Source organism: Loxodonta africana, chromosome 1 (genome assembly GCF_030014295.1).
Source record: "Loxodonta africana isolate mLoxAfr1 chromosome 1, mLoxAfr1.hap2, whole genome shotgun sequence".
Taxonomy (NCBI): domain Eukaryota; kingdom Metazoa; phylum Chordata; class Mammalia; order Proboscidea; family Elephantidae; genus Loxodonta; species Loxodonta africana.
The window spans coordinates 186,811,014-186,837,048 of record NC_087342.1 but is presented as its reverse complement, the minus strand read 5'-3'; the positions used below and the strand labels follow the sequence as shown (position 1 = coordinate 186,837,048).

General features: G+C 38.0%; 1 protein-coding gene across 8 annotated transcripts in view; it reads left to right on the top strand.

Annotated features, from left to right (window-relative positions):
* TBC1D32 (TBC1 domain family member 32) overlaps positions 1 to 26,035 on the top strand; it is a 318,311-nt gene that overhangs the window by 41,248 nt on the left and 251,028 nt on the right. For 6 of the 8 annotated variants that reach the window (XM_023539436.2, XM_064290356.1, XM_064290358.1 and 3 more), the window contains exons 1-3: positions 10,812 to 10,922; positions 11,098 to 11,255; positions 22,209 to 22,370. In XM_023539436.2, the coding sequence (XP_023395204.2) occupies positions 11,101 to 11,255; positions 22,209 to 22,370 (317 nt within the window). In that variant the 5' untranslated portion in view covers positions 10,812 to 10,922; positions 11,098 to 11,100. Of the gene's footprint in view, positions 1 to 7,090; positions 7,201 to 10,811; positions 10,923 to 11,097; positions 11,256 to 22,208; positions 22,371 to 26,035 lie in introns of those variants that run through there. The other 2 variants (XM_064290353.1, XM_064290365.1) reach the window with 2 other exon arrangements.

The following is a 26,035-nucleotide window of genomic DNA, read 5'->3' as shown; positions in this document are numbered from 1 at the left end:
GAGGCTTGTTTTCGCCAGTGCCTTCAGTGTAGCTTATCCTTCTTACTTCAGTACCGTCAGTTCTTGATCATATGCCACCTCCTGAGATGGTTGAATGTCAGCCAATTCTTTTTAGTATAGTGACTCTGTATATTCCTTCTATCTTCTTTTGATGCTTCCTGCATCATTTAATATTTTCCTCATAAAATCCTTCAATATCGCAACTCAAGGCTTGAATTTTTTCTTCAGGTCTTTCAGCTTGAGAAATGCTGAACGTTTTCTTCCCTTTTGGTTTTCTAACTCTAAGTCTTTGCACATTTCATTATAATACTTTACTTTGTCTTCTCAAGCTGCCCTTTAAAATTTTCTGTTTAGCTCTTTTACTTCATCATTTCTTCCTTTCACTTTAGCTACTTTATGTTCCAGAGCAAGTTTCAGAGTCTCTTTTGTCATCCCTTGTGGCCTTTTCTTTCTTTTTAATAACCTCTTGCTTTCTTCATGTATGATGTCCCAGATGTCATTCCACAACTCGTCTGGTAGTCAGTCATTAGTGTTCAATGTGTCAATTTATTCTTGAGATGGTCTCTAAGTTCAGGTGGGATATATTCAAGGTCATCTAATTTTCTTCAGCTTCAACTTGAACTTCCGTGTGAGCAATTGATGGTCTGTTCTGCAGTTGACCCCGGCCTTGCTCTTACTGATCATATTGAGTTTTTCCATTGTCTCTTTCCACATATATAGTTGATTTGATTCCTGTGTTTTCCACCTGGCAAGGTCCACATGCATAGTTGCCATCTATGTTGTTGAAAAAATATATTTGCAGTGAAGAAGTAATTGGTCTTGCAAAATTCTATCATGTGATCTCCAGATTCTTTTCTGTCACTAAGGCCATATTTTCCAACTACCCATCCTTTGTCTTTGTCTCCAACTTTCACATTCCAATCTCCAGTAATTATCAATGCATCCTGACTGCATGCTCGATCAATTTCAGACTGCATAAGTTGGTAAAAACTTCAATTTCATCATCTTCGCCCTTAATGGCTCATGCGTAAATTTGAATAACAGTCATATTAACTGGTCTTCCTTGTGGGTGTATGAATTTTATCCTATCACTGACAGCGTTGTCCTTCAGGATATATCTTGAATTTTTTTTTCGATGATGAATGCAATGCTGTTCTTCTTCAATTTGTCATTCTCAGCATAGTGGACCATATGATTGTCCTATTCCAAATGGCCAAAACCAGTTTATTTCAGCTCACTAATGCCTAGGATATCAATGTTGATGCTTTCCATTTAATTTATGATGATTTTGAATTTTCCTAAATTCATACTTCTGATTATTAATGTATGTTTGCAGCTGTTTCTTCTCATTTTGAGTTGTGCCATATTAGAAAAAGAAGGTCCTGAAAGCTTGACTCCATCCATGTCATTAAGGTCAGCTCTACTTTGAGGAAGCAGCTCTTCCCCAGTTGCATTTTGAGTGCTTTCCATTCTGAGGAGCTCGTCTTCTGACGCTATATCAGATAATGTTCCACTACTATTCTTAAGGTTTTCACTGGCTAATTTTTTTCAGATGTAAACTGCCAGGTCTTTCTTCCTGGTCTGTCTTAGTCTGGGAGCTCAGCTGAAATCTGTCTACCATGGGTGACCCTGCTGGTATTTGAAATACTGGTGACATAACTCCAGCATCACAGCAACACTCAAGACACCACAGTACAACAAAGTGACAGATGCTTGGTGGAATAGTACTATAACTCTTAAAATAGGTATGGCATATTATTTAACGGAATTGATGGTTGATGGGAAAATTGTTTGAATAATTCTTTAAAAAGTTATTGAGTTTCCTGGGAATAAAGTCAAAATAATTATTACTTTTATTAATTAGTGAAGAAATTTTGATAGTAAAAACAAATATAAAGGAAAAAAATTGCATATAATCCCACTGCTCAAAGATATCTAAAATATCATCAATTTTGCTGTATTTCCTTGAGATCTTTTTTTGTTTGTATTGTTTATAAAATTTTCACCCACAATTTCAATGTTAGTATATATAATACCTAGTACACAGTCAAGCATAGCACATTGAACACATTCACTAAATCTATACTGAATATAGTATTTTCCACTTAAAATATTGTGAACATGTTAATAACATTCATAAAAAATATTATTTTTTAAATGGCTGACATTAACAGCATATAACTGCACCATAAATTATTTAATCTTCAACTTGTGAAATATATAGAAGGCTTTCCATCTAATTTTTTGATGTTCCAAATAACATGTCTGTAAACATCCTTATGATAAATCATTAGTTGCATCTCTGGTACTGAGTCAAAGTTCTTGAGACATATTGATAATTTACTTTCCAGGAAAATTTTGCTGATCTGCACTCTTAACAGTAGTATAAAGGAGTAATCATTGCATTGCATTTTATTCAGAACTAAATATCATTAATATCACACGCAAGCAAAATTCTGCTGAAGATCATTTAAAAACGGCTGCAGCAGTATATCAACAGGGAACTGCCAGAAATTCAGGCTAATTTCAGAAGAGGATGTGGAACCAGGGTTATCATTGCTGATGTCAGATGGATCCTGGCTGAAAGCAGAGAATACCAGAAGGATGTTTACCTGTGTTTCATTGACTATGCAAAGGCATTCGACTGTGTGGATCATATCAAATTATGGATAACGTTGCAAAGAATGGGAATTCCAGAACACTTAATTGTGCTCATGAAGAACCTTTACATAGATCAAGAGGCAGTTGTTTGGACAGAACACGGGGATACCGCATGGTTTAAAGTCAGGAAAGGTGTGCATCAGGGTTATATTCTTTCACCATACCTATTTAGCCCGTATGCTGAGCAAATAATCCAAGAAGCTAGACTGTATGAAGAAGAATGGGGCATCAGGATTGGAGGAAGACTCATTAACAACCTGTGTTATGCAGATGACACAACCTTGCTTGCTGAAAGTGAAGAGGACTTGAAGCACTTATTAATGAAGATCAAAGACCACAGCCTTCAGTATGGATTGCACTTCAACTTAAAGAAAACAAAAATCCTCACAACTGAACCAATGAGCAACATGATAAACAGAGAAAAGATTTGTCAAGTATTTCATTTTACTTGGATCCATAATCAACATCCATGGCAGCAGCAGTCAAGAAACAAAAGATGGGTTGCATTGGGTAAATCTACTGCAAAGGACCTCTTTAAAATGTTGAAGAGCAAAGATGTCACCTTGAAGACTAGGGTGTGCCTGACCCAAGCCATGGTATTTTCAATCGCATCATATGCATGTGAAAGCTGGACAGTGAATAAGGAAGGCCAAAGAATTGACGCCTTTGAATTGTGGTGTTGGAGAAGAATATTGAATATACCACGGACTGCCAAAAGAATGAACATATCTGTCTTGGAAAAAGTACAACCAGAATGTTCCTTAGAAGCAAGGATGGCAAGACTGCATCTTACATACTTTGGACATGTTGCCAGGAGGGATCAGTCCCTGGAGAAGGACATCATGCTTGGCAGAGTACAGGGTCAGCGGAAAAGAGGAGGACCATCAACGAGGTGGATTGACGCAGTGGCTGCAAGAATGAGTTCAAGTATAACAATGATTGTAAAGATGGCTCAGGACTGGGCAGTGTTTCATTCTGTTGTGCATAGGGCGCTATGAGTTGGAACCGACTCGAGGGCACCTAAGAACAACAAGCATCCATATTCTCTAAAACTTTGCTAATTTGGTAGATCTAAAACGGTTATCTTGTTTTTTTTTTTTTAAATCAATGTGGCTGAAGAGTTTTCATATATTCATTATTATATAACATTTTCATCTCTTCAGTTTTTTTTTTTTTCAGTTTAATATATGGCTATATCACTAATTGGAAACCCTGGTGGCGTAGTGGTTAAGTGCTATGGCTGCTAACCAAGAGGTTGGCAGTTCGAATCTGCCAGGTGCTCCTTGGAAACTCTACGGGGCAGTTCTACTCTGTCCTATAGGGTCGCTATGAGTCGGAATTAGACTTGACAGCAGTGGCTGGTTGGTTTGATATCACTAATTTGAATTTTTTATACTTCAGAGAAGTATTATCATTATTTGCTATCCTTCTCATTTAAAAAGCCCTGTGATCATTAAGGTTGTTTGTCAACTTGGCTGGGCCATGATTCTCAGTGGTTCAGCAGTTGTGCTGTAGTTTGGCAGTCATATGATGATGTGATCACTTCCCTGATGAGATTTCTGAGTAACCATCAGTTGATAGGTAGTTTCTTTGTGGGTGTGGTCTTCATCCAATATAGGTGGATGTTTGGGCAAGGCTCGTGGGTTTTTGTTAGCTCTGGATCCTGCAGCTGGCTCCTGTTTGTCTGACCTCTGGTTTTTGGACTTGAGCTAGTAGCTTACCTGCTGTCTTGTCTGCTGATCTTGGGATTCATCCGTCTTCACAGCCTGTGAGCCAGAGCCCTGCTGTCTGACTTGCCAATCTTGGGTTGGCCAGCCCCAGAAGCTACATGAATCAGGAGAAGCCTCCAACTGATTCACAGACTGAGGACATTCCAGCCTCTAAAGCTGCATGAGCCATTTCATTAATATAAATCGCTCTTTACATATATTTATATGCTTTACTGGTTTTGCATCTCTAGACAACCTAGCCTAAGACAAGCCCCAAAGGAAAACAATTTTCAAGATTATAGATCTTGTTAAAAATTCAGTGAAATAAAAACTAGCTGTATGGCCACATATTTATTTTACCTTTCAAAATATATACCAATTGGTAATGGAATTTATACATTTTGGCAAATTCTGAGCATATTTAGAGGAAGATACTTGGAATGTCAGAATTTGAGGAATTTTTCATCAGAAAGCCCTTGGTTCTTAGATCAAATCAAAATGTCCCTCTATTAAAAATCAGAGTATATTCTAAAATGGCAGATTCCAAATGCAAAAAAGACCTTAATTAAGAATTTTGGAGCATTATACCCTAATTTAGCTTGATTTATTGCTTAAGTGGGGGTGGCAATTTCAATAGAAAATCTGTAATGGTTTGCTTTCTAAATAGATTATAGAAGTTGGACCTGGCTAAGTTCTATGAAAATTACCAAAGTTTCAGAAAATTGGCAATGATAATAATATCTAACAGTTATGAAGCACTTTTTTCCAAATTCACTGCTGGGTGCTAGCATTTTACATGTTATCTCATTGCAAGTCCATGAGTTCTCAAGAATCTGCCATGTCCACAACTTAATTTTTTTTAAATTAAATCAAACACACAGAAATCACATTTTGAATCACTGATTCTGCTAGTGTGGCCATATCTGTTTGAAACAAGAATCAGTGCCTTGGCAAAAGTCAACCAGCAGGCTATGACATGAGCAGAAACTCATCCCATTAGCAACACTACATAACAGGTAGCATTCACTTGGAAACAAACTCAGAATTTAAGATTTGTATGTTGTAGGTTTATTAGGATGTGCTCTTGGGAACAATACCTGGGAGGAGTGTAGATGGCAGAACTAGGCACAAGGAGAGTTTCAACAGTAATGCCCTTGCAACAGAGATTTCATCCAATTCTATGAAGAGTTCTGGAGCTGGGCTGGCACTTAAGAATTGTCCCAATTGAGGCAAGAGGGCCAGCTTTTGTGTCCCCATATTGACCAGTCATCAGACACAGGCCTCCCTCAAGTAGGGAACATAACCTTGCGTGTGACAGCTTCTTTTTTCCAGGGCAATTACTGAAGAGGGACTCAGCTGTGATCCGTCAGCAGCCAATATTCACAGGAGCTGGGGGAGTAATTGCTTGGCCTTCAAAGGGTTTCTGGGCTGTGTACCATGGCATCCACTACAGTTTTACAGAGTTTTGAATGCAGGATGCACTAAGATGGTAAGAAGCAGAAGTATAGATCACAGAGCGGTGGACAGAGACTGAGCCATGAAAATGGTTGGGTTATTATAGTATGAGCAAAAAGATAATTAGGTCTCAACAAAAATTTTTCGATCTCTTGAGAGGCCAAGTTGTATCCATAACAACGATCAATGAAAGTTCAGCTCTCCATAAATGCTACGTGATTGTGAGTGAATTTCCTGTATTTTCCCTTCCTGTTTCTTAATAAAGCAAACCTAAAAAACATGGATATCTCAGTAGCTCAACTTTGAAGTGTACCTTATTCAAGGATATGTAACAACATGTGCAGATCATTTCCAGAAGAACATGGAAAATGTTAAAAATTTGTGGAGATTATGAACTTGCTTACTTAAGTTGAAAATTGTTATATTTTCCCATTGAATTAAACTTTTTTTTTTTTAAATTATGAATTGACCCTTGATATACTTAATCTTTTTTCTTTTTCTTAAACTTTAGTTTAACTGGTATGACTATAGCTTCCAGTTTTCTTTTGGTTCATATTCACCTAGTTTATTTTTTTCACCTTTTTAGCTGTAATTTTTCCTATGTGTCTTTGTTATCTAGTGCTGCTGTAACAGAAATACCACAAGTGGGTAGCTTAAACAAGCAGAAATTTATTCACCCACAGTTTAGGAGTCTAGAAGTCTGAATTCAGGGTGCCAGATTTGGGGAAAGGCTTTTTCTCTGTTGGCTGTGGAGGAAGATCTTTGTCTCTTCTGAGCTTCTGCTCCTGGGAGATGTTCATGTGGCTTGGCATCTGTCTTCCCCTCTCTGCTTGCTCTCTTGCTTGTTTAATCTCTTATACCTCAAAAGAGATTCACTCGAAACACATGCTACATTAATCCTGCTTCACTGGTATAACAAAGACAACCCATTCCCAGATGGGATTATAACCACAGGCATAGAGATTAGTATTCACAACACATATTTTTGGAGGACACCACAATACTATGTTTTTAGGCTTTTGGTAAATAGCATACAGCTAGCTATTTTAATTTTTTAATTATACTTTAGATGAAGGTTTACAGAGAAAGGTAGTTTCTCATTCAACAATACACATATGATTTTGTGATATTGGTTGACAACCTCACAACATGTCCACACTCCCCTTCTCGATCTTGAGTTCCCCATTACCAGCTTTCCTGTCCCTCTGCCCTTCTCGTCCTTGCCCCTGGACTGGTGTCCATTTAATCTCATTTTTTTTTTATAGGTCTGTCAAATCTTTGGCTGAAGGGTGAACCTCAGGAGTGACTTCAGTACTGAGCTATAAGGGTGTCCGGAGGCCATACTCTCGGGGTTTCTCCAATCTCTGTCAGACCAGTAAGTCTGGGGTTTTTTTTTTTTGTGTGAGTTAAAATTTTGTTCTATATTTTTCTCCAGTTCTGTCCCGGACCCTCTATTGTGATCCCTGTCAGAGCAGTTGGTGGTGATAGGTGGGTACCATCTGGTTGTGCTGGACTCAGTCTGGTGCAGGCTGTGGTAGTTGTAGTTAGTCCTTTGGAGTAATCTTTCCCTTATGTCTTTGGTTTTCTTCATTCTTCCTTGCTCCAGATGGGATGAGACCAGTGGAGAATCTTAGACAGCCGTTTACAAGCTTTTAAGACCCAGATGCTACTCACCAAAGTAGAATGTAGAACATTTTATCAACTATGTTGTACCAATTGAGCTGGATGCCCCCCAAGGACCATGGTCCTCTCAGCCCAGTAATTTGGTTCCCTCAGGGAGTTTGGATGTGTCTATGGAGCTTCCATGACTTTGATTTGGACAAGTTGTGCTGGCTTCCCCAGTACTGTGTGCTGTTTTACCCTTCACCAAATTTACCATTTATCTATTGTCTAAATAGATATTGTTTTTCCCTCCCATCCTTCCCATCATTCCCCTCCCTTATAACAAAATGTGTGTAAACCTTTTCATGAGTTTTTACAGTTGTGTTCTCATAGAGTATTTGTCCTTCTGTGATTGATTTATTTCACTTAGCCTAATGCCCTCCAAATTCATCCATGTTGTGAGATGTTTCACAGATTCATTTCTTGTTCTTTGTTGCACAGTATTCCATTGTTTGTTTATCCATTCATCTGTTGATGGGCGCCTAGGCTGTTTCCATCTTTTTGCTATTGTGAACAATGCTGCAATTAGTTGGCTATTTTAAAATCCCTGTCTTTTCAGTGGGTTTAGTTTATTTAAATTTATCAGTGTTTTGGACTTTCTCTATTGTGTTTATTTGTGCATTTTTATTTTTCCTACTTTTTAATGGTCCTTTTTTTCTTTTTTGACTTTGACATTCTCATCAGTTAGAAGCTAGTCACAGGTTCTTGCAAACTGAAAAAAAGGAAATGTAAAAAACACAATCTCAGGAACTGAATTTTGGTGAGATGATTATACAAGGGCATGACTCATTGCGGAGGTCACTTTAGAGTGTGTCAGACAATAAGGAATTCAGTAGTGAAGGGGCCACTGGGATCTTGGTGAAGCTTGGTTGTGGCTGTCCTCTATATGCAGGGTTGACCTTGTGTATTAGTTTCCTAGGTCTGCCATATGAAATTATCATAAACTGGGTGGTTTAAAACAATAAAAAATTAATTCTCTCACAGTTTTGGAGGCTAGAAGTCCAAAATTAAGCTATCAGTAGGGCCACACTCTCTCTGAAGGCAGTAGGGAAGAATCCTTCCTTGCCTCTTCTAACTTCTGGTGGCTCCTGGGAATTGTTGCCATTCCTTAGCTTGTAGCTGCATCATTCTAATCTCTACCTGTCTTCATATGGCCCTCTTCTCTCTCTTGTCTCTGTGTCCTCTCCTCTTCTTATAAGTATACCCATCATTGCATCTAGGGCCCACCCTAAATTCAGGATGATTTCACCTTGAGATCCTTAAGTAATGACACCTGCAAAGATGCAATTTCCAAATAAGGTCACATTTGAAGGTTATAAATGTGGTGAATATGAATTTTAGGGGGACACTATTCAACCCTGTCATGGAAACTGGGCTCCATTAGTTATCAATGAGAATTAAAGGATTCCTGATTGGCAGAGCCCAGATAGCCGTATCAACAGTCAGAGGTAATCTAGACATAATTACTAAAATGAGCAACAGAACCAGAGTAGCATTTAGCGTTCTTGACCCACAGGGATCTGTGGCAATGGCTAATAGATCATGATGTTCCTAGGAGCAATATAGGTGAAAAGCAGGGTAGGGTGTTTCTCAACTTATGAACAACACTGATGATCTCATAAAGGGTTCTCAATAACTAACTGAAGAAGAGAAGAACACTTAAACGTGGTTCCCAAATGGTTTGGCATGTTCTTGCTAGTTATCCTAGTGAATGGCCAACAGTCTCCTGGGCTGACTGATTTATTAAGCATCATGCCTATGGCCCATCATACTTTTAGGAATGCACAAAAATGTTTTAATTTTAATTTTTTAAATCAGAAGTCAGTATAATACATAATAATGAATCCAGCATGCACCGTATTAGTCTTTATACCAATGCAGTCATAAAATAAAATCATTTATCTATTTACATAAAACCAAAAAAACCAAACCCAGTGCCGTCGAGTTGATTCTGACTCATAGTGACCCTATGGGACAGAGTAGAACTGCCCCATAAAGTTTCTAAGAAGCGCCGACCCTTAGGTTAGCAGCCATAGCACTTAACCACTAGGCCACCAGGGTTTCCTCTATTTATATACACATATAAATTTGTTGTTGTTAGGTGCTGTTGAATCATTTTTGACTTATAACAACCCCATCTAACAGAGTAGAACTACCCCACAGGCTTTCTTGGCTGTAATCTTTACGGAAACAGATCACAAGGTCTCCCACAGAGTGTCTGAGTGGGTTCAAACTGCCAACTTTTGGGTGAGCAGCTGAGTGCTTAAGTTTCTGCCACCTCTACCCACTCCCACTGAGTCAATTCTGGCTCACTGCTCCACCAGGGCTCCTTATATATGTGTGTATGTAGGGGGAGGGAGAGAGAGGTGTACCTATGAAGACAAAAATGTCGAAGGTCCATGAAAGCCATAATGCAATCCTACTGGTCACAGTGGGGGAGACCTGAGGACTATTTATTATATATACAAGTGTGGTGTTTAAAGGTCCTCAGTGGGATCCAGCCTACCCTTCAATCAATGGGCCTGAGGTCTGGGAATTGATCTAGATCTACAAATTGGATGAAGGACTATGATTATCCATTGTAGCTTCCTGCAGAAATCTTTATATCCTGTAACTTATGGTGTCTCTCTGGAATGCAGTTGTGTCCTACTACTTGCAGGATAAATCTCTGAGCCCTTAAAGTGACACACATGACCCTTCAGGATGTGATCAATTTACTTTCTAGTCTCTTCACCTCTGTTTCTCATCCTACTAGTCTAAGTCCCTGAACATTCTGAACTCTCTCAGACCCCTATCCTTTTTTGTCCAGTTGTGTTCCTTCTTTTTCTTTACTCTCTACCTCTGCTGGATTGAAAGGTGATTCTGGATTTACACAGCGCTTACCTGCCACATTTCTCAATGATATGTAGTGGTCTATTTTTTGTCTATTAGAGTGCTGCTTTTTTCATACTCCTGGCACGGTGCTGGTAAGGGGCGGGTACTCAGTAGATATTAGGCTCTTTGATCCAAAGAGGAAAACAGCATTGCAACAGTTCATTACTAATCACTCTTCAATTGAAACATTTCAGGCTATTTTCAGTTTCACTCCTATTATCTTTCGTTTATCGTCTCTTGTCTCTTCGTAGTCTTTCCCGACCCACCTACATACAACTCTGAGACCACAGAGACAGCCAGCCTGAACTTTCCTCCAGGAGTCCCAGAAGGCCATCGGGTGGCACTCCCCCCCACCGCGGAAGCCACGTCCGCAGGCTGACGTCACGCGTAGCGCTTACGTTTCTCCGTCGGGCCCTCCTGTCAGTTCCTTCCTGGCTGGTGTTTTTTTTTTTTTTTTTTTTTGGCATTAGTCGGGGCAGCCTGAGTTCTGTTGGTTCTGGAGGCTGACAACGACGAGTGCCAAAGGCGGGGCCTCGCAGAACCTTGTTTTCTCAAACCAAGGTGATTTTTTTTCCGAGAACGACGCGCGGGCAGCCAAGGGCACGCCCCCAACCGCTCGCCCTGGTTTCCCTGGGAACGGCGCGAGCGGGCTGGGTGCTGGGTGGGAGCGCGCGTGCGCGGTGCGCGGCGTTTGCTCGGACCGGGTGTAATGGTGGTGGGCGTTTGATTCTGACAGACCATGGCCAATTTCTCCCGCGACGACGAGGCGATGCTGCAGGCGATGCTGAGGCAGCTGTTCCAGAGCGTGAAGGAGAAAATCACGGGCGCTCCCTCCCTGGAGTGCGCGGAGGAGATCCTCTTACATCTGGAGGAAACTGATGAAAATTTTCACAAGTAAAATTACTTTTGATGTCTTAAGCAAACAAACTGATCCAGAAAAGATCAAATGTAGTTAGATAAAGAACGTTTGTTTTTGTTAAATTAGTGCTGAAGTTAGAGATTCATTTTTTTCTTTTTATTACCCAAATGGCGAATTTATCATTTTTCTGTAGTACTTGTTTCCAAGCGTTTCTACCTCTGCTTTTACTGTCACAGCATACCCTGATTGTCCACGTTTTCCTTCAGCAGCATAGTAACTTTAACTGTAAATTATTCATGTTCTTTTAAGAATGATTCTATTACTTCTAGGAATTCCAGTCACTATACCTACAAACAATGAGTTTACAAGATCCCTATTCCTTTGCCTATCCCATTACTTGAGCTGCATCAATTATCCACTCAGTACAGCAGGGAATAGTAAAGTGAAAAGGGTATTAACTTTCTCAGAAGTAGCTTACGTTCCTGTAAAGGGGTAAGGCACATACCCCAATGTCTGTAACATACGTCAGGAATATAATTCCGTAGAAGAGGTAGAGACTGTTCTGCCTCTGGGAGCAGTTGAGAATGGAAGTTTAATCAGGGAGGTGCCATTTGAGGTGGATCTTAAAGGATGTGTTTCTTTAGAGACTTGTGTTTTTCTTTTAATTGGGCTCATATAATTTAAATTAAGTCTCTCAATTTAAAAGTTATCTCTAGGTACCTCACCATGATTGTTAGTAATTTTAATTCGGTATTTGCATTTCATTTTGATCTCATAGAGATAACATTACATTTTCGTTTGTTATGTTACTTTTACTGACTCTTAAGTGCTCTGAAGTTCTACTTATCTGGAATTCCTACCAATGTCACATATGAGTATCAGGGGAGTCCTTGAGCCCTGGAAATTCAGAAGTTTGTGCTTACTTGCAGTTTTATGGGAGGAGCATTTATAGTTTTCATCAGATTTTCAAGACATTTTAAAAACTTTGGAAAAAAAATTTTAGGAATTCTTAATATAGAGTTCCTTATTTCTCTAATGTTTCTGATTATATAGTTTCTATCTCCATGATTTTCTTATTTATCTTCTCAATAAATACACTACTAATAGTTGTTATTGAATGATGGTAATCTTCATTTTGGAGATACTAGAGACCAGCTTTTTTTGGTTAGCTATTATTTAAATAGTAGAATATAGAAAAATTAGAACTTTCTCACATACATGTTTGGTTATTAATATTGCATAAACTTAGGCAGTGCTAGTTGACCTCACACAAATCCATCAAATGTTAAGTTTGGAATTTCAGTGTGGGTATTTATTTCACATGCAATTAGTTGCTTAAATAATTTTTAAATTACTGAGTCAGTTTTTGGTAGGATCATATTCTAAGAATTTTTTCATTTCATCTAAATTTTCAGATTGATTTGTTTAAAGTTTCTCGTTAATATCCTATTCCACCAAATATCCTATTATCTTTTTAATATTTCCAGTACCTGTAGTTATGTCCCTTTTTTTTTTTCGGAGGGAGACTTTTCTTTTTTGTTCATGATCTATCATCGTGCCAGAGGTGTGTACTTTTATTAGTCTTTTCAAAGAACAGCTTTTGGCTTCATTTTTCCTTTCTAGTATGTGTTTGGAAAGCCTGGTGGCATAGTGGGTAAGTGCTATGGCTGCTAAACGAAAGTTTGGCAGCTCAAATCTTCCACGTACTTCTTCAAAACTCTATGGGGCAGTTCTCCTCTGTCCTGTAGGGTCGCTATGAGTTGGAATTGACTCGAAAGCAATGAATTTTTTTTTTTGGTAGTATGTGTTTATTTTTTATTTTATTAATTTCTGCTCATAATTTTTTTCTTCTTGAAATTTTTTTAGCTTTGTGATGAATGCATAGCTCATTAATTTTCAGTATTTCTTTTTAATATAAACATTTAGGACTTCACATTTCTGTTTAAGAATTTAGCTGTGTCAATTTTAAAATACTTTTCAAGTTAAACTTCATTGTAGTTACTCTCTACCTAAACCTACCTACTGCCATCGAGTTGAGTAGTTACTCTCAGTAGTGTAATATTCTCGTAATAACATTACTCTTCTTCAACAGCTCATTAGGCAGATTAATGCTTGCTGATTAACATGCATAGTTGATATTTACTGTTTACTAAAGAGATTTAAGGAACCCTGGTTGCACAAACGTTAAGCACTTGACTGCTAACCAAAGGGCTGGCAGTTCAAACCCACCAGTGGCTCTGTGGGCAAAAAGACCTGGCGATCTGTTCCCGTAAAAGATTACAACCTAGGAAACCCTATGGGGCAATTCTGCTCTGTTGCATGGGGTTGCTGTGAGTCACAATTGACTCCAAAGCACACAACAACGAGATTTACTTGAGGCTTGCCAAAAATGCAACCAGGCTGAAGTTATAAATAGTTTGTACTCATAAACGATAGTAAGCTCTTCAAGTGTTGGCTGCACTAGCCTGAGAGCTTTGTCTTAGGAGGAGAGAATGTTTTAATGTAGGAGAGGAAAAGAGAGAGCAATGTCTTTGGCATCTTTGGCATCTTCTTAGAATTTTACAATCTTAGAATTGGATGGAATCTTAAAGGTCATTTAGTCCAGTTTCTCATACTTCCATTTCACTTTCTTTTCTGTCCTAACTCTCCTTGAGTACTTAATGTTCTTAAGTCTCTTAAGTATCTTACTTCCCAAAGTCTTTCATACTTCAGAATTATCTGCTTCCCCATCTTCATTTTTAGAATGTGGATTCTGTAAATCCACCTGATGTCCTAGCATTAGGAAGACAAATAATCTTGTTAAACAGATTTGTAGAGGAAACTGGTATCTCTGGAATATTAACATTTTGTATGAGGATAATGGTTAAGACAATTGAATCCATGAATGATGGAATTTCAGGTAGAATAAGAAAATAAAATGGGGGAAAATCCAGTCATTTGGAGGAAAAATATAGCATAGGCAAAACAGCCCCATTGGGGATTTGCCCCATCTGGCATCTGCCCTAACCTTCTATTTTTCTGCTTATACCTGTACACATTCTTTAAAAGAGCCAGTCACTTACCATTTTTCTAAAAGTGGTAGCATGATTTGAAGCCTAAGAAAGGGGATTGAGGCAGGGAAGAGAACATTGCTTTCATTAATCTGTGTATGTGTTGTATAAATTTTTACACTCAGATTGGCCACCTTGGACTCCATAAAACTAACCCAACACTGGTTTTCACCCTCAGCTATACTAGAATCAGCTGGGGGCGGTTAAAAAAATATTGATGCTGGTCCTCACAACAAATGAATCAAAATTTCTTGGGGGTGGGGGGTGTGTTATAGGGAGACTGGTAGAGGTTGGACCTTGGTGTTTTTTTAAAAAGCTCTTTGGAGGATTCTAATGCGCAGCCAGGGTTGAGAACTTATATTTATTTGCATTTCAATTAGAATCGTATATATATATTTTTTTAATACTTACCACCCCACATGATTGTAGTAGTCTTTAATATAGAGACTCACCTTTGCAATCCTCTCATTGGTTATATTTTTTGTTTGATAGAGAAGGCATACAATAATATTTCTTGAATTGAATTTATCCTTTATTTTGTAAAAGAATTTCCCAGTGAATTTTTTAATAAATGACCTTCAGAGTGTTTAAGTGATAACGTCAAGAAAACATCAGTTCTGTAAAGTGATACACGTTTCCAAGGATTATATATGAGCTTTCATAATTAATGAATATATTTATAGCAACTGTGTTTGTCATGAGTCAGAAGCATATTCTTTGGCTTAAAATGTTGTGGGTAATGTAAAATATTTGTTGTTTCTGTTATATAGAGTTTGGGGCACAAAAATGGTACATAAACATGACTTTGTTATAAAAAATAATCCTGATTCTGAAATATAATGTTTTAGGAATTCCCAGTGTCAGCATTATAATTTATAACTTTAAAACCACTAATAAAATATCTTTTCAAAACATATTACCGTTAATTTTTTCTATATATGATTGAAATATTTCTTGATTGTGTAAATAGCTGAATTTCCTGAAACAAACATCTACTAATCAGATTTTTTATATTCTTACATTGTGATAGTAGTCTTTGTATCTGTGTACATTTTGATATAAACATTTTGAACATGTCAGGAGTTTACTGTAGAAAAACTCATTAGGTTTTCTGAAAAGTTTAGGCAGTACAGTTGGAGAAAAAAAGAATGGAAAAGGCAATGTGCTTTTTCTCAACTTGGTAAAATGTGAAATATTTCATATTCATCAGTAGTAAAGCAAAATGACTAGGAACACATGTATTTTCATTGAGCTGCTTCTGAAATGTGGTAAGGTGAGCATGCCTTTTCTTAGTAGCAACAACCATCCTCCTAGATTTTAATGTCTCTTTTTGAGGGATATTTTGAAAAATTGTATTTGGTATTCATTTGGTAATAGTGTCATTGAAACTAAAATTTTTTTTTCCTTCATTAAATTACTTTTAGAGTAATAAAGTTAGTAAAATATAGGTAGTAATATATTTGGCAAAAAAAAGTATCAGAGTATAATAAAATATTGTATATACTAAGTAACAGTTTTCACATTCTGATTATCATTACTGTTATGTAAGAAGAAACCAAAATTTGGCAAGGTTAGGTGTTTTGCCTAAGGTTGCAAGGCTGATCAGTGTAAGATTTACTACTTAAACCTGAAGCCAAATTTGATTCATAGGTTTCTAAAAGTGTAATACGACAGTTACGTTGCTGCTGTTAGCTGCAGTCAGGTCGATGAACAGATCATATATTTTAAAAAGCTATAACAATCGTTATTATTAGAAAATTTTAAAATCCAATGACTCAGTTCTTAAAACAGTGAATATTAATAAACTCAATTGAAATAGAAATCAATGGAAGTTGTATTTATTGTCCATCATAGTCATAGCTGTATTATTCGTATAATATATTCTTGGCCTTTCCAGCACAATTAGAATGTATTGAGTCTGAAAATGTTAACACAGAACAGTCTGCTAAAAACAGACTTGAAAGGACATAAATTGTGGCAGAACTGATTTAAGTAAAACCTGGTAAGGATATTCTAAAATGTAGTTATTAAACATGGCATAAGTTTTTATAGATTTTATAAGTTTTTATAAATATTGAGTCATTATGAGCATGACATAGTAGAGGTACTTGTATGATTAAAATGGCTTTAACTCAGTGAATAATGAAATCAGTGATTTTTTAAAGATCAGTGTGTCTACAGTGTTCAAGATAAATATGAGGGGAAAGAGAATGAAAGTGAGAAGACAAGCAAGATATCTGCGGCAGTAATCCCTGTTTGAGTTGATGGACTTTTGCACTGAATGATAGAAATGTAAAACGTACAGGAAACATTAACAAGTGTTGGTGACTGGAAGGATAAGGGAGTGGATAAGTGTGGAATGCATGAGATGGAGAGGTTGAAGAGCACTCCATGGTGTCAAGTCTGGGAGTCCTGAAAGATAATGCTGTTAGTGCCAGATGTGTGATGGGTAGTTGGGAAGAGCAGGTTTCCTTTTGCTTTACCCTTTTTATTTTCCTTTCCTCTTTGTTGTTGTTTTTTCCTTAGAGAGGGTATATAGGAAGAAGAGACCATGTATTGTAGGTAGGGAAATGAAGGGGAGCAGCAATTGTATAATACTACCTGAAAATTTATTAGACGTTAAAGTGAACAAGGAACTAATTACTAAGACAAATAAAATTGAAACTGACACTCACGTGAGAAGTGAAGAGAGAAACCTTTTCCCAAAGCTGTATTTCAGTCCAAGTATTTATAAAATGTCTACTGTGTATAAGGAAGGAGCCCTGGCGGCGCAGTGGTTTAGCATTCAGCTGTTAACTGAAAGGTTGGCAGTTCGAACCTACACAGTGGCTCCGTGGGAGAAGGATGTAGCAGGCTGCTTCTGTAAAGATTTGCAGCCTTGAAAGCCCCATGCGGCAGTTCTCCTCTATGCTTTAGGGTCCCTGTACTTTGGAATCGACTTGACGGCACTGTGGGATATGTGAGGTATTGTCGATGATACACAGACAAGCAAGTCTATCTTGCTCTCAAGGCTATAAAAATCTGGGTTTACAGGAGGTCATATATATGACTTCTCACAACATAATTTTAGGGGACAACGTACTATTAGAGTTTGGGGGGAGAAAGAGAATATCAGATTTAAGGAAACTGGGAGAAGCTTTATCAAAGAGGTAGCATTTTAGATTGTAAAGATGAGCCTACTGAAGGAAGGGAGGTGAAAAGCGTTCTAAGTAGATGAAATAGCGTCATCAAAGGCTTTAGGAAAATAAAACATTGGAAGTATTGGGTATGTTGGGGTAGTAATGGGACATAAGTCTGGTAGGGCAAGTTGGAGCCTACGAGAGCTAAATGCCAATGACAAAAAGTGTCTTAAATTTATTAATAATGATAGTAATAATAAAACAATAGCTGTTGTTATATGTTGTAGAGTTGATTCTGACTCATAGCAACCCTGTAGCACAGAATAGAACTACCCCATAGTCTCTCCTGACATCCTTTTTGGTCTTTTCTTTCTTTCCTGTCATTTTAATGATCTCTTGCTTTCTTCATGTATGATGTTCTTGATGTCATTGCACAACTTGTCTGGTCTTTGGGCATTAGTGTTCAATGCATCAAACCTATTCTTGAGATCATCTCTAGATTCAGGTGGGATGTACTCAAATACAAAAAAAAAAAAAAAAACTTTAAGAATGTTGGAGCATTATACCTTAAGTTAGCTTGATTTATTGCCGAAGTGGGGTGACAGTTTCAATACTGAAAATCTGTAATGGTTTGCTCTCTGTATAGATTATAAAAGTTGGACCTGGCTGAGTTCTGTGATAATTAACAAATCAAAATTTTAGAAAATGGGCAATGATGATAATAATATCTAACAGTTATGAGGGATTTTTTTCCAAATTCAGGGCCATGTGCTAGCATTTTATATGTTATCTCATTGCAAGTCCATGAGTTCCCAAGAATCTGCGGAGTCTACAATTTAATTTTTTTTTTTTTAATTTTTTCTTTTCTTTCAGCTTGAGAAATGCTGAATGTGTTCTCCCCTTTTGGTTTTCTAATTCCAGGTTTTTGCACATATCATTATAATACTTTACTTTGTCTTCTCGAGCCGCTGTTTAAAGTCTTCTGGTTAGCTCTTTTACTTCATCATTTCTTCCTTTTACTTTAGCTACTCTATGTTCCAGAGCAAGTTTCAGAGTCTCTTTTGACATCCATTTTTGGTCTTTTCTTTCTTTTCTGTCTTTTTAATAATCTCTTGCTTTCTTCAGGTATGATGTCCTTGATATCATTCCACAACTCGTCTGGTAGTCAGTCATTAGTGTTCAATGTATCAGTCTATTCTTGAGATGGTCTCTAAGTTCAGGCGGGATATACTCAAGGTCATCTAATTTTCTTCAGCTTCAACTCAAACTTGTATATGAGCAATTGATGGTCTGTTCCGAGTTGGCCCCTGGCCTTTTTCTGACTGATGATATTGAACTTTTCCATTGTCTTCTTTCCACAGATATAGTCAATTTGATTCCTGTGTATTCCATCTGGCTAGGTCCACATGCATAGTCGCCATCTATGTTGTTGAAAAAATGTATTTGGAATGAGAAAGTCATTGGTCTTGCAAAATTCTATCATGTGATCTCCAGATTCTTTTCTGTCACCAAGGCCGTATTTTCCAACTACCCATCCTTCTTCTTTGTTTCCAACTTTTGCATTAAAGAATTAGTCAATGAAAACCTTATGAACAGCCGGGAAACACTGTCAGATATAGTGCAGGAAGAAGTGCACCCCAGGTTGGAAGGCATTCAAAGAACAGCTGAGGAAGAGCTGCCATCTCAAACTAGAGTTGACCTTAATGATATGGATGAAGTCAAGCTTTCAGGACCTTCATTTGCTGACATGGCATGACTCAGAATGAAAAGAAGCAGCTGCAAGCATCCATTAATAATTGGAAAATGGAATGGTCAAAGTACGAATCTAGGAAAATTGGAAATCATCAAAAATGAAATGGAACGCACAAACATGGATATCCTAGGCATTAGTGAGCTGAAATGGACTGGTATTGGCCATGCTGAATCAGACGATCATATGGTCTACTATGCTGGGAATGACAACTTGAAAAGGAATGGCATTGCATTCGTCATCAAAAAGAACATTTCAAGATATATCCTGAAGTACAACACACTGTCAGTGATACGATAATATCTATATGAGTACAAGGAGGACCAATTAATACGACTATTATTCAAATTTATGCACCAACCACAAAGGCCAAAGATGAAGAAATTGAAGATTTTTACCAGCTTCTGCAGTCTGAAATTGATTAAATATGCAATCAGGATGCATTGATAATTACTGGTGATTGGACTGTGAAAGTTGGAAACAAAAAAGAAGGACTGGTAGCTGGAAAATGTAGTCTTAGTGATAGAAATGATGACAGAGATTACATGACAGAACACTGCAAGATGAACGACTTCTTCATTGCAAATACCTTTTGTCACCAACATAAACGGTGACTATACACGTGGACCTTGCCAGATGGAATACACAAGAGTCAAATTGACTACATATGTGGAAAGAGACAATGGAAAAGCCCAATATCATCAGTCAGAATAAGGCCAGGGGCCAACTGCAGAACAGACCATCAACCACTCATATGCAAGTTCAAGTTGAAACTCAAGAAAATTAGAACAAGTCCATGAGAGCCAAAGTATGACCTGGAGAAACTGATCAAGCATGCAATCTGGATGCATTGATAATTACTGGTGATTGGAATGCAGAAGTAGACTGCCTGGTTCTTCTTCCTAGTCTGTGTTAGTCCAGAAGGTCAGCTGATACCTGTCCACCATGGATAAACCTGCTGGTATTGAATACCGGCGGCATAGCTTCTAGCATCACAGCAACACACAAGTCCCTACAGTATGACAAACTGAGACACACGTGCACAGATGAAGAGGCAGTCATTTGAACAGAACAAGGAGATACTGTGTGGTTTAAAGTCAGGAAAGGTGTGCTTCAGGGTTGTATCCTTTCACCATACCTGTTTAATCTGTATGCTGAGCGAATAATCTGAGAAGCTGGACTCTATGAAGAACAGGGCATCAAGATTAGAGGAAGATGCATCAACAATCTGTGTTGTGCAGATGTCACTACCTTGCTTGTTGAAAGTGAAGAGGACTTGAAGCACTTACTGGTGAAGATCAAAGACTACAGCCTTCAGTATGGATTACACTTCAACATAAAGAAAATAAAAATCTTCACAACTGGACTAGTGAGCAACATCATGATAAACGGAGACAAGATTGAAGTTGTCAAGGATTTCATTTGAGTTGGATCCACCATGAACTCTCATGGAAACAGCAGTCAGGAAATCAAAAGACGCGTTGCATTGTGCAAATATGCTGCAAAAGACCTCTTTAAAGTCTTGAAAAGCAAAGATGTCACCTTGAAGACTAAGGTGCGCCTGACCTAAGCTGCGGTGTTTTTAATCGTTTCATGTGCTTGTGAAAGCTAGACAGTGAATAAGGAAGACCAAAGAAGAATTGGGATCTTTGTATTGTGGTGTTGGCAAAGAATATTGAATATACCATGGAATGCCAAAAGAACGAAAAAATCTGTCTTGGAAGAAGTACAACCAGAATGCTCCTTCAGAGCAAGGATGGTGAGACTATGTCTCACATACTTTGGACATGTTATCAGGAGGGATCAGTCCCTGGAGAAGGACATACTTGGTAAAGTACAGGGTCAGTGAAAAAGAGGAAGACCCTCAAAGAGTTGGGTTGACACAGTGGCTGCAACAGTGGGCTCAAGCATAACAATAATTGTGAGGATGGTGCAGGACCAGGCAGTGTTTCATTGTACATAGGTCTGCTGTGAGTCAGAACCGAATCAATGGCACCTAACAACAACAACATCTGCCTGAGATAGCTCTTACTTGGGGAACATTCAGTGAGTATTAGACTGAAGACTATATGCTGGGGACCATGATGGACCCATAACATACCACACAGAACACCCGTTGCCATTGAGTAGGACGTAGTAGTACCAAGTAGCGTAATACCCACTGCCCACTGCCGTCCAGTCAATTCTGATAATAGTAGCAAGCAAATGATTCAGGGTCCCCTTATCTCCTGTGCTATATATATATGAGGCTCTTATACAGTGATATATTTGACTGTAATTCTTGAATATAGTGATAGTTATAAAAGTATCCATCCTAATTTATCTCTGTCATTAGAGAGACCACAAAAAGTTTTACCTTTATAAAGTCATGATAAATTATAGCCCTTTATTTTCAGTAAGTGTTTCTATCAATTATCTACTTTGCAGAGTTTTCACCTTCTCAGGTTTGCTATAATATCTTGGTTGGCAAATTGTTTTTGGTATGACCATCAAACCAACAGTAAGAAGAAGAATGTCCAATGTATTTAATTGTCTGAGACACTTCTCTTTTTAAATGTAGTCAGGCAAAAGCTGATTAGTGGAAATTAGGTCTGAATTACCGCTTTTGTGTACTAAAACATTTCTGTTCTGATGATTGGAGTTTAACCTTTTCCTATTTATTCTTTCATAATTACTGTTATACTAGTCTGGGTTTCCTCATCAGCTGAATAATTATGAAAATCTTTAACAGCTGCTTTGCCTATTCTCAAGTATCGTACATTAAAGATAGGGGCATATATTTAAAAAGAATGTGAAAAGACTTCTAACCCACGGAAAGTTGTTGGTCCTGAACTTTCACCTCTTCCTCGGTGCGGTCATCTTTTTTTTTTTTTCCAAATATTCCAGATGAAAGCAAAACAAAAACCCAGATTAGCTTGATGATTTGTGATGAATGATCAATTTAATCCTAGTTATAAATAAGAAATCTCATTATGTCACAAACTTTTCTGCGCTAACATGTTTTTGTCGATATGGTTAATAAGTGAGCTTATCATATTGACTGGATTTATTTTTCAATATTTGTTTCAGCTATGAATTTGTGAAATACCTTAGACAATACATATGCAACACTTTGGGGTCTATGATTGAAGAAGAAATGGAAAAATGCACATCTGATCAGAATCAGGGTGAAGAATCTGGCTATGACACAGTTGTACAGCATGTTACTAAGAAAACTCAGGAATCTAAAGAGTGAGTATGCCCACAATAATATTTTAAAGTAATTTTTGTCTCAACAAGTTTCTTTAAAAACACCTCTACCTTATGCCTACAGTGTTTCCCTCATAACAGCTGGAATGATTCTCTAAAACACAATGCATCACATCATGTCACTCTTCTGCTCACTTTCCAGTCTTCACATCTCACTCAGAGTAAAATCCAGAGCTCTTCCTGTGGCCCGCAAGGCTCAGCACGAACCTTCTGCTTCCTTGCCTACTTCATTTCTTGGCACATTCCCTCTTAACCCTGCTGCAGCACACTGGTCTCTTTGCTCTTTCACAAAAAGCAAAGCAAGTCCGTCCCTCAGGGCCTTTGCACTCCTGTTGCTTTCACTCCCTAGAATGTTTTTTTCCCTAATGTTTTTGTGGTTTGCACCTTCCCTTTTTTTTAGGTTTTTGTTCAGATGCTACTTTATCAGAAAGAACTTTCCTAACTTCCTGTGTAAAAGAGTAGCCTTTCCCTGTTACCTTCTCACTCTCTTACTTTGTTTTATTTTTCTCCTTTGTACTTATTGCCACTGATTAATAAAGGGGAATATTTGTGTTTGCTTTTTTTCTGTTTATTTCCAATGTCTTCCCACTAGAATATAAGCTCTATTTGTTGTTGTTAGGTGCCGTCAAGTCGGTTCCGACTCATGGCAACCCTACGCACAACAGAACGAAACACTGCCTGGTCCTGAACCATCCTTACAATCGTTGATATGCTTGAGCTCATTCTTGCAGCCACTGTGTCAATCCACCTCGTTGAGGGTCTTCCTCTTTTCCGCTGACTCTGTACTCTGCCAAGCATGATGTCCTTCTTCAGGGACTGATCCCTCCTGACAACATGTCCAAAATATGTAAGGTGCAGTCTCGCCATCCTTGCTTCTAAGGAGCATTCTGGTTGCATTTCTTCTAAGACAGATTTGTTCGTCCTTTTGGTAGTCCATGGTATATTCAGTATTCTTTGCCAACACCACAATTCAAAGGTATCAGTTCTTCTTTGGTCTTCCTTATTCATTGTCCAGCTTTCACATGCATATGATGAGATTGAAAATACCAAGGCTTGAGTCTGGCGCACCCTTGTCTTCAAGGTGACATCTTTGCTCTTCAACACTTTAAAGAGGTCCTCTGCAGCAGATTTACCCAATGCGATGCGTCTTTTGATTTCTTGACTGCTGCTTCCATGGCTGTTGATTGTGGATCCAAGTAAAATGAAATCCTTGACAACTTCAATCTTTTCTGTTTATCATGATGTTGCTCATTAGTCCAGTTGTGAGGATTTTTGTTTTTTTTGTGTTGAGGTGCAATCCATACTGAAGGCTGTGGTCTTTGATCTTCATTAGTAAGTGTTTCAAGTCCTCTTCACTTTCAGCAAGCAGGGTTGTGTCATCTGCGTAACACAGGTTGTTAATGAGCCTTCCACCAATCCTGATGCCCTGTTCTTCTTCATATAGTCTGGCTTCTCGTATTATTTGCTCAACATACAGATTGAATAGGTATGGTAAAAGAATACAACCCTGACGCACACCTTTCCTGACTTTAAACCAATCAGTATCCCCTTGTTCTGTCCAAATAACTGCCTCTTGATCTATGTAAAGGTCCCTCATGAGCACAATTAAGTGTTCTGGAATTCCCATTCTTCTCAATGTTATCCATAATTTGCTATGATCCACACAGTTGAATGCCTTTGCATAGTCAATAAAGCACAGGTAAACATCCTTCTGGTATTCTCTGCTTTCAGCCAGGATCCATCTGATATCAGCAATGATATCCCTGGTTCCACATCCTCTTCTGAAACCGGGCTGAATTCAGTCGTGTTTGAATGATCTTCAGCAAAATTTTGCTTGTGTGTGATATTGTTCTATAATTATATATTTATAAAGATATTTTTCTGTAATTATATATTCATAATTATATAGATCATAAGCTCTATATAGACATAAAATTTCACAATTTTTGTCTATTTCTGTGTTCTTAGTGTGTAAAAAAATGCCTGTCATATCTTAAGTGCTTAATAAATAGGTATTTGTTGAATAAATTAAAGTTTCTCTCGCCAGTATAATCAGCTTTATTTCATTGATATTTGAAGTAATTCTGGCTTTAGCAATATGTAATTTTCTCTTTTTTTCTTCCTCATCAATCATATACCTATCACACATTTAAAGAGTGGCTAATATATGTTAGTTTCTGGGGCAGTATAGATGAATAGGGTACCTCCTACCCTCCAGTAATCCATATGATTATTGGATGTAATGAGGTGTTTGACATTACACTGAAATAGAAACCTAAATAGATATTTTCCTTTTGGTATAGTAAATGGCATGATACATGCAAAAGGTCACTTGGACATATAGAGGAAAGGTGTATTAGTTGAAATACACATTAAGCAGCTGTGACAAAGAGAAACCAAAATACAGTGAATCAAGCAAGACCCTCTACAAGATGGATAGACATAGCGGCTGCAACAATGGGCTGAAACATAACAGTGATTGTGAGGATGACACAGGACCAGGCAATGTTTCATTCTGTCACATATAGGGTTGCTAGGAGTCAGAGCCAACTCAATGGCACCTAACAACAACAACAACAACAACAACAACGACAAACAAGACCATTTTTTTTCTCTTACGTGATAGTTCAGAAGTTCATTAGTGTAGTGTGCGTAGGCAGATCTGCCATTGGGTCCATCCAGGGAGGCTGGTTTGTTTTATTTTGTTGTTCCATCATGTCTTAGGGCAGGGAATGATAAACTTTTCCTTGTAAAGGGCAGCATTATAAATATTTTAGGCTTTGCGAGCTGTTGGAGTACTAAAGTAGGCGTAGACAATATGTGAATGAAAGAGCCCGTGTGTTTTCCAATGAAACTTTTTTTTTTTACAAAATGCTGGTGGTAGGTCAGATTTGGCCCATAGGCCATAGTTTGCCAATCCCTGTCCTGAGGTGTTACCTTCATCTGCATGGTGGAAGTTAGTACTTCACACTGTTCTTCAGCCTGGCCAAGGAAAGAGAGAGTGGAGGGCAAGTAACTTCCTTTTCTTTTTTTTAAATTCACTTTTCATTGACTAAAACTTGGTCACATGCCCACACCTATATCTGCAATGGAGACTGGGAAGTTTAATATCTACCTGTTGACCATGGGCCCACAGTGAAAACTTAAGGGAGGAGTTCTAATACTTCATGGGAAGAGAGGGAGGATGGATACTAGGGAGAACTAACAAAGATTCTTAGAGGGGACACTCAACCTGATGGGAGTCACAGAAGACTAAAAAAGTAAGTCACTAATGAGCTTGGTTTTTATTATATTAGTTTTAATTCTACAGAACTTCAGGATGTTCATGCTGGAAAATACCTTAGATATCAGGTATTCTAAGCCCACATTTTATAGGTTCAGAGAGGCAAATTAAGTGATTGTAAAGGTGGTAAAGTTGTTTGGTATTGGAGCCCAATGTGGGGCTTTTCTTTCTGGGACACTCTTCACTGTATGCTGCCCTGTAGGAATTCATGTTCTTTTTTCAGCTATTTGCGTTATTGACTCCTTGCTAATCCAGTAAATTCCTAAGGGCCCAACTCTGGTATATTCATATATGACCTTCAGTCCTTTAACAATGTTCTCCATAAAACCCAAAAACCAAACCCAGCACCATCGAGTTGTTTCTG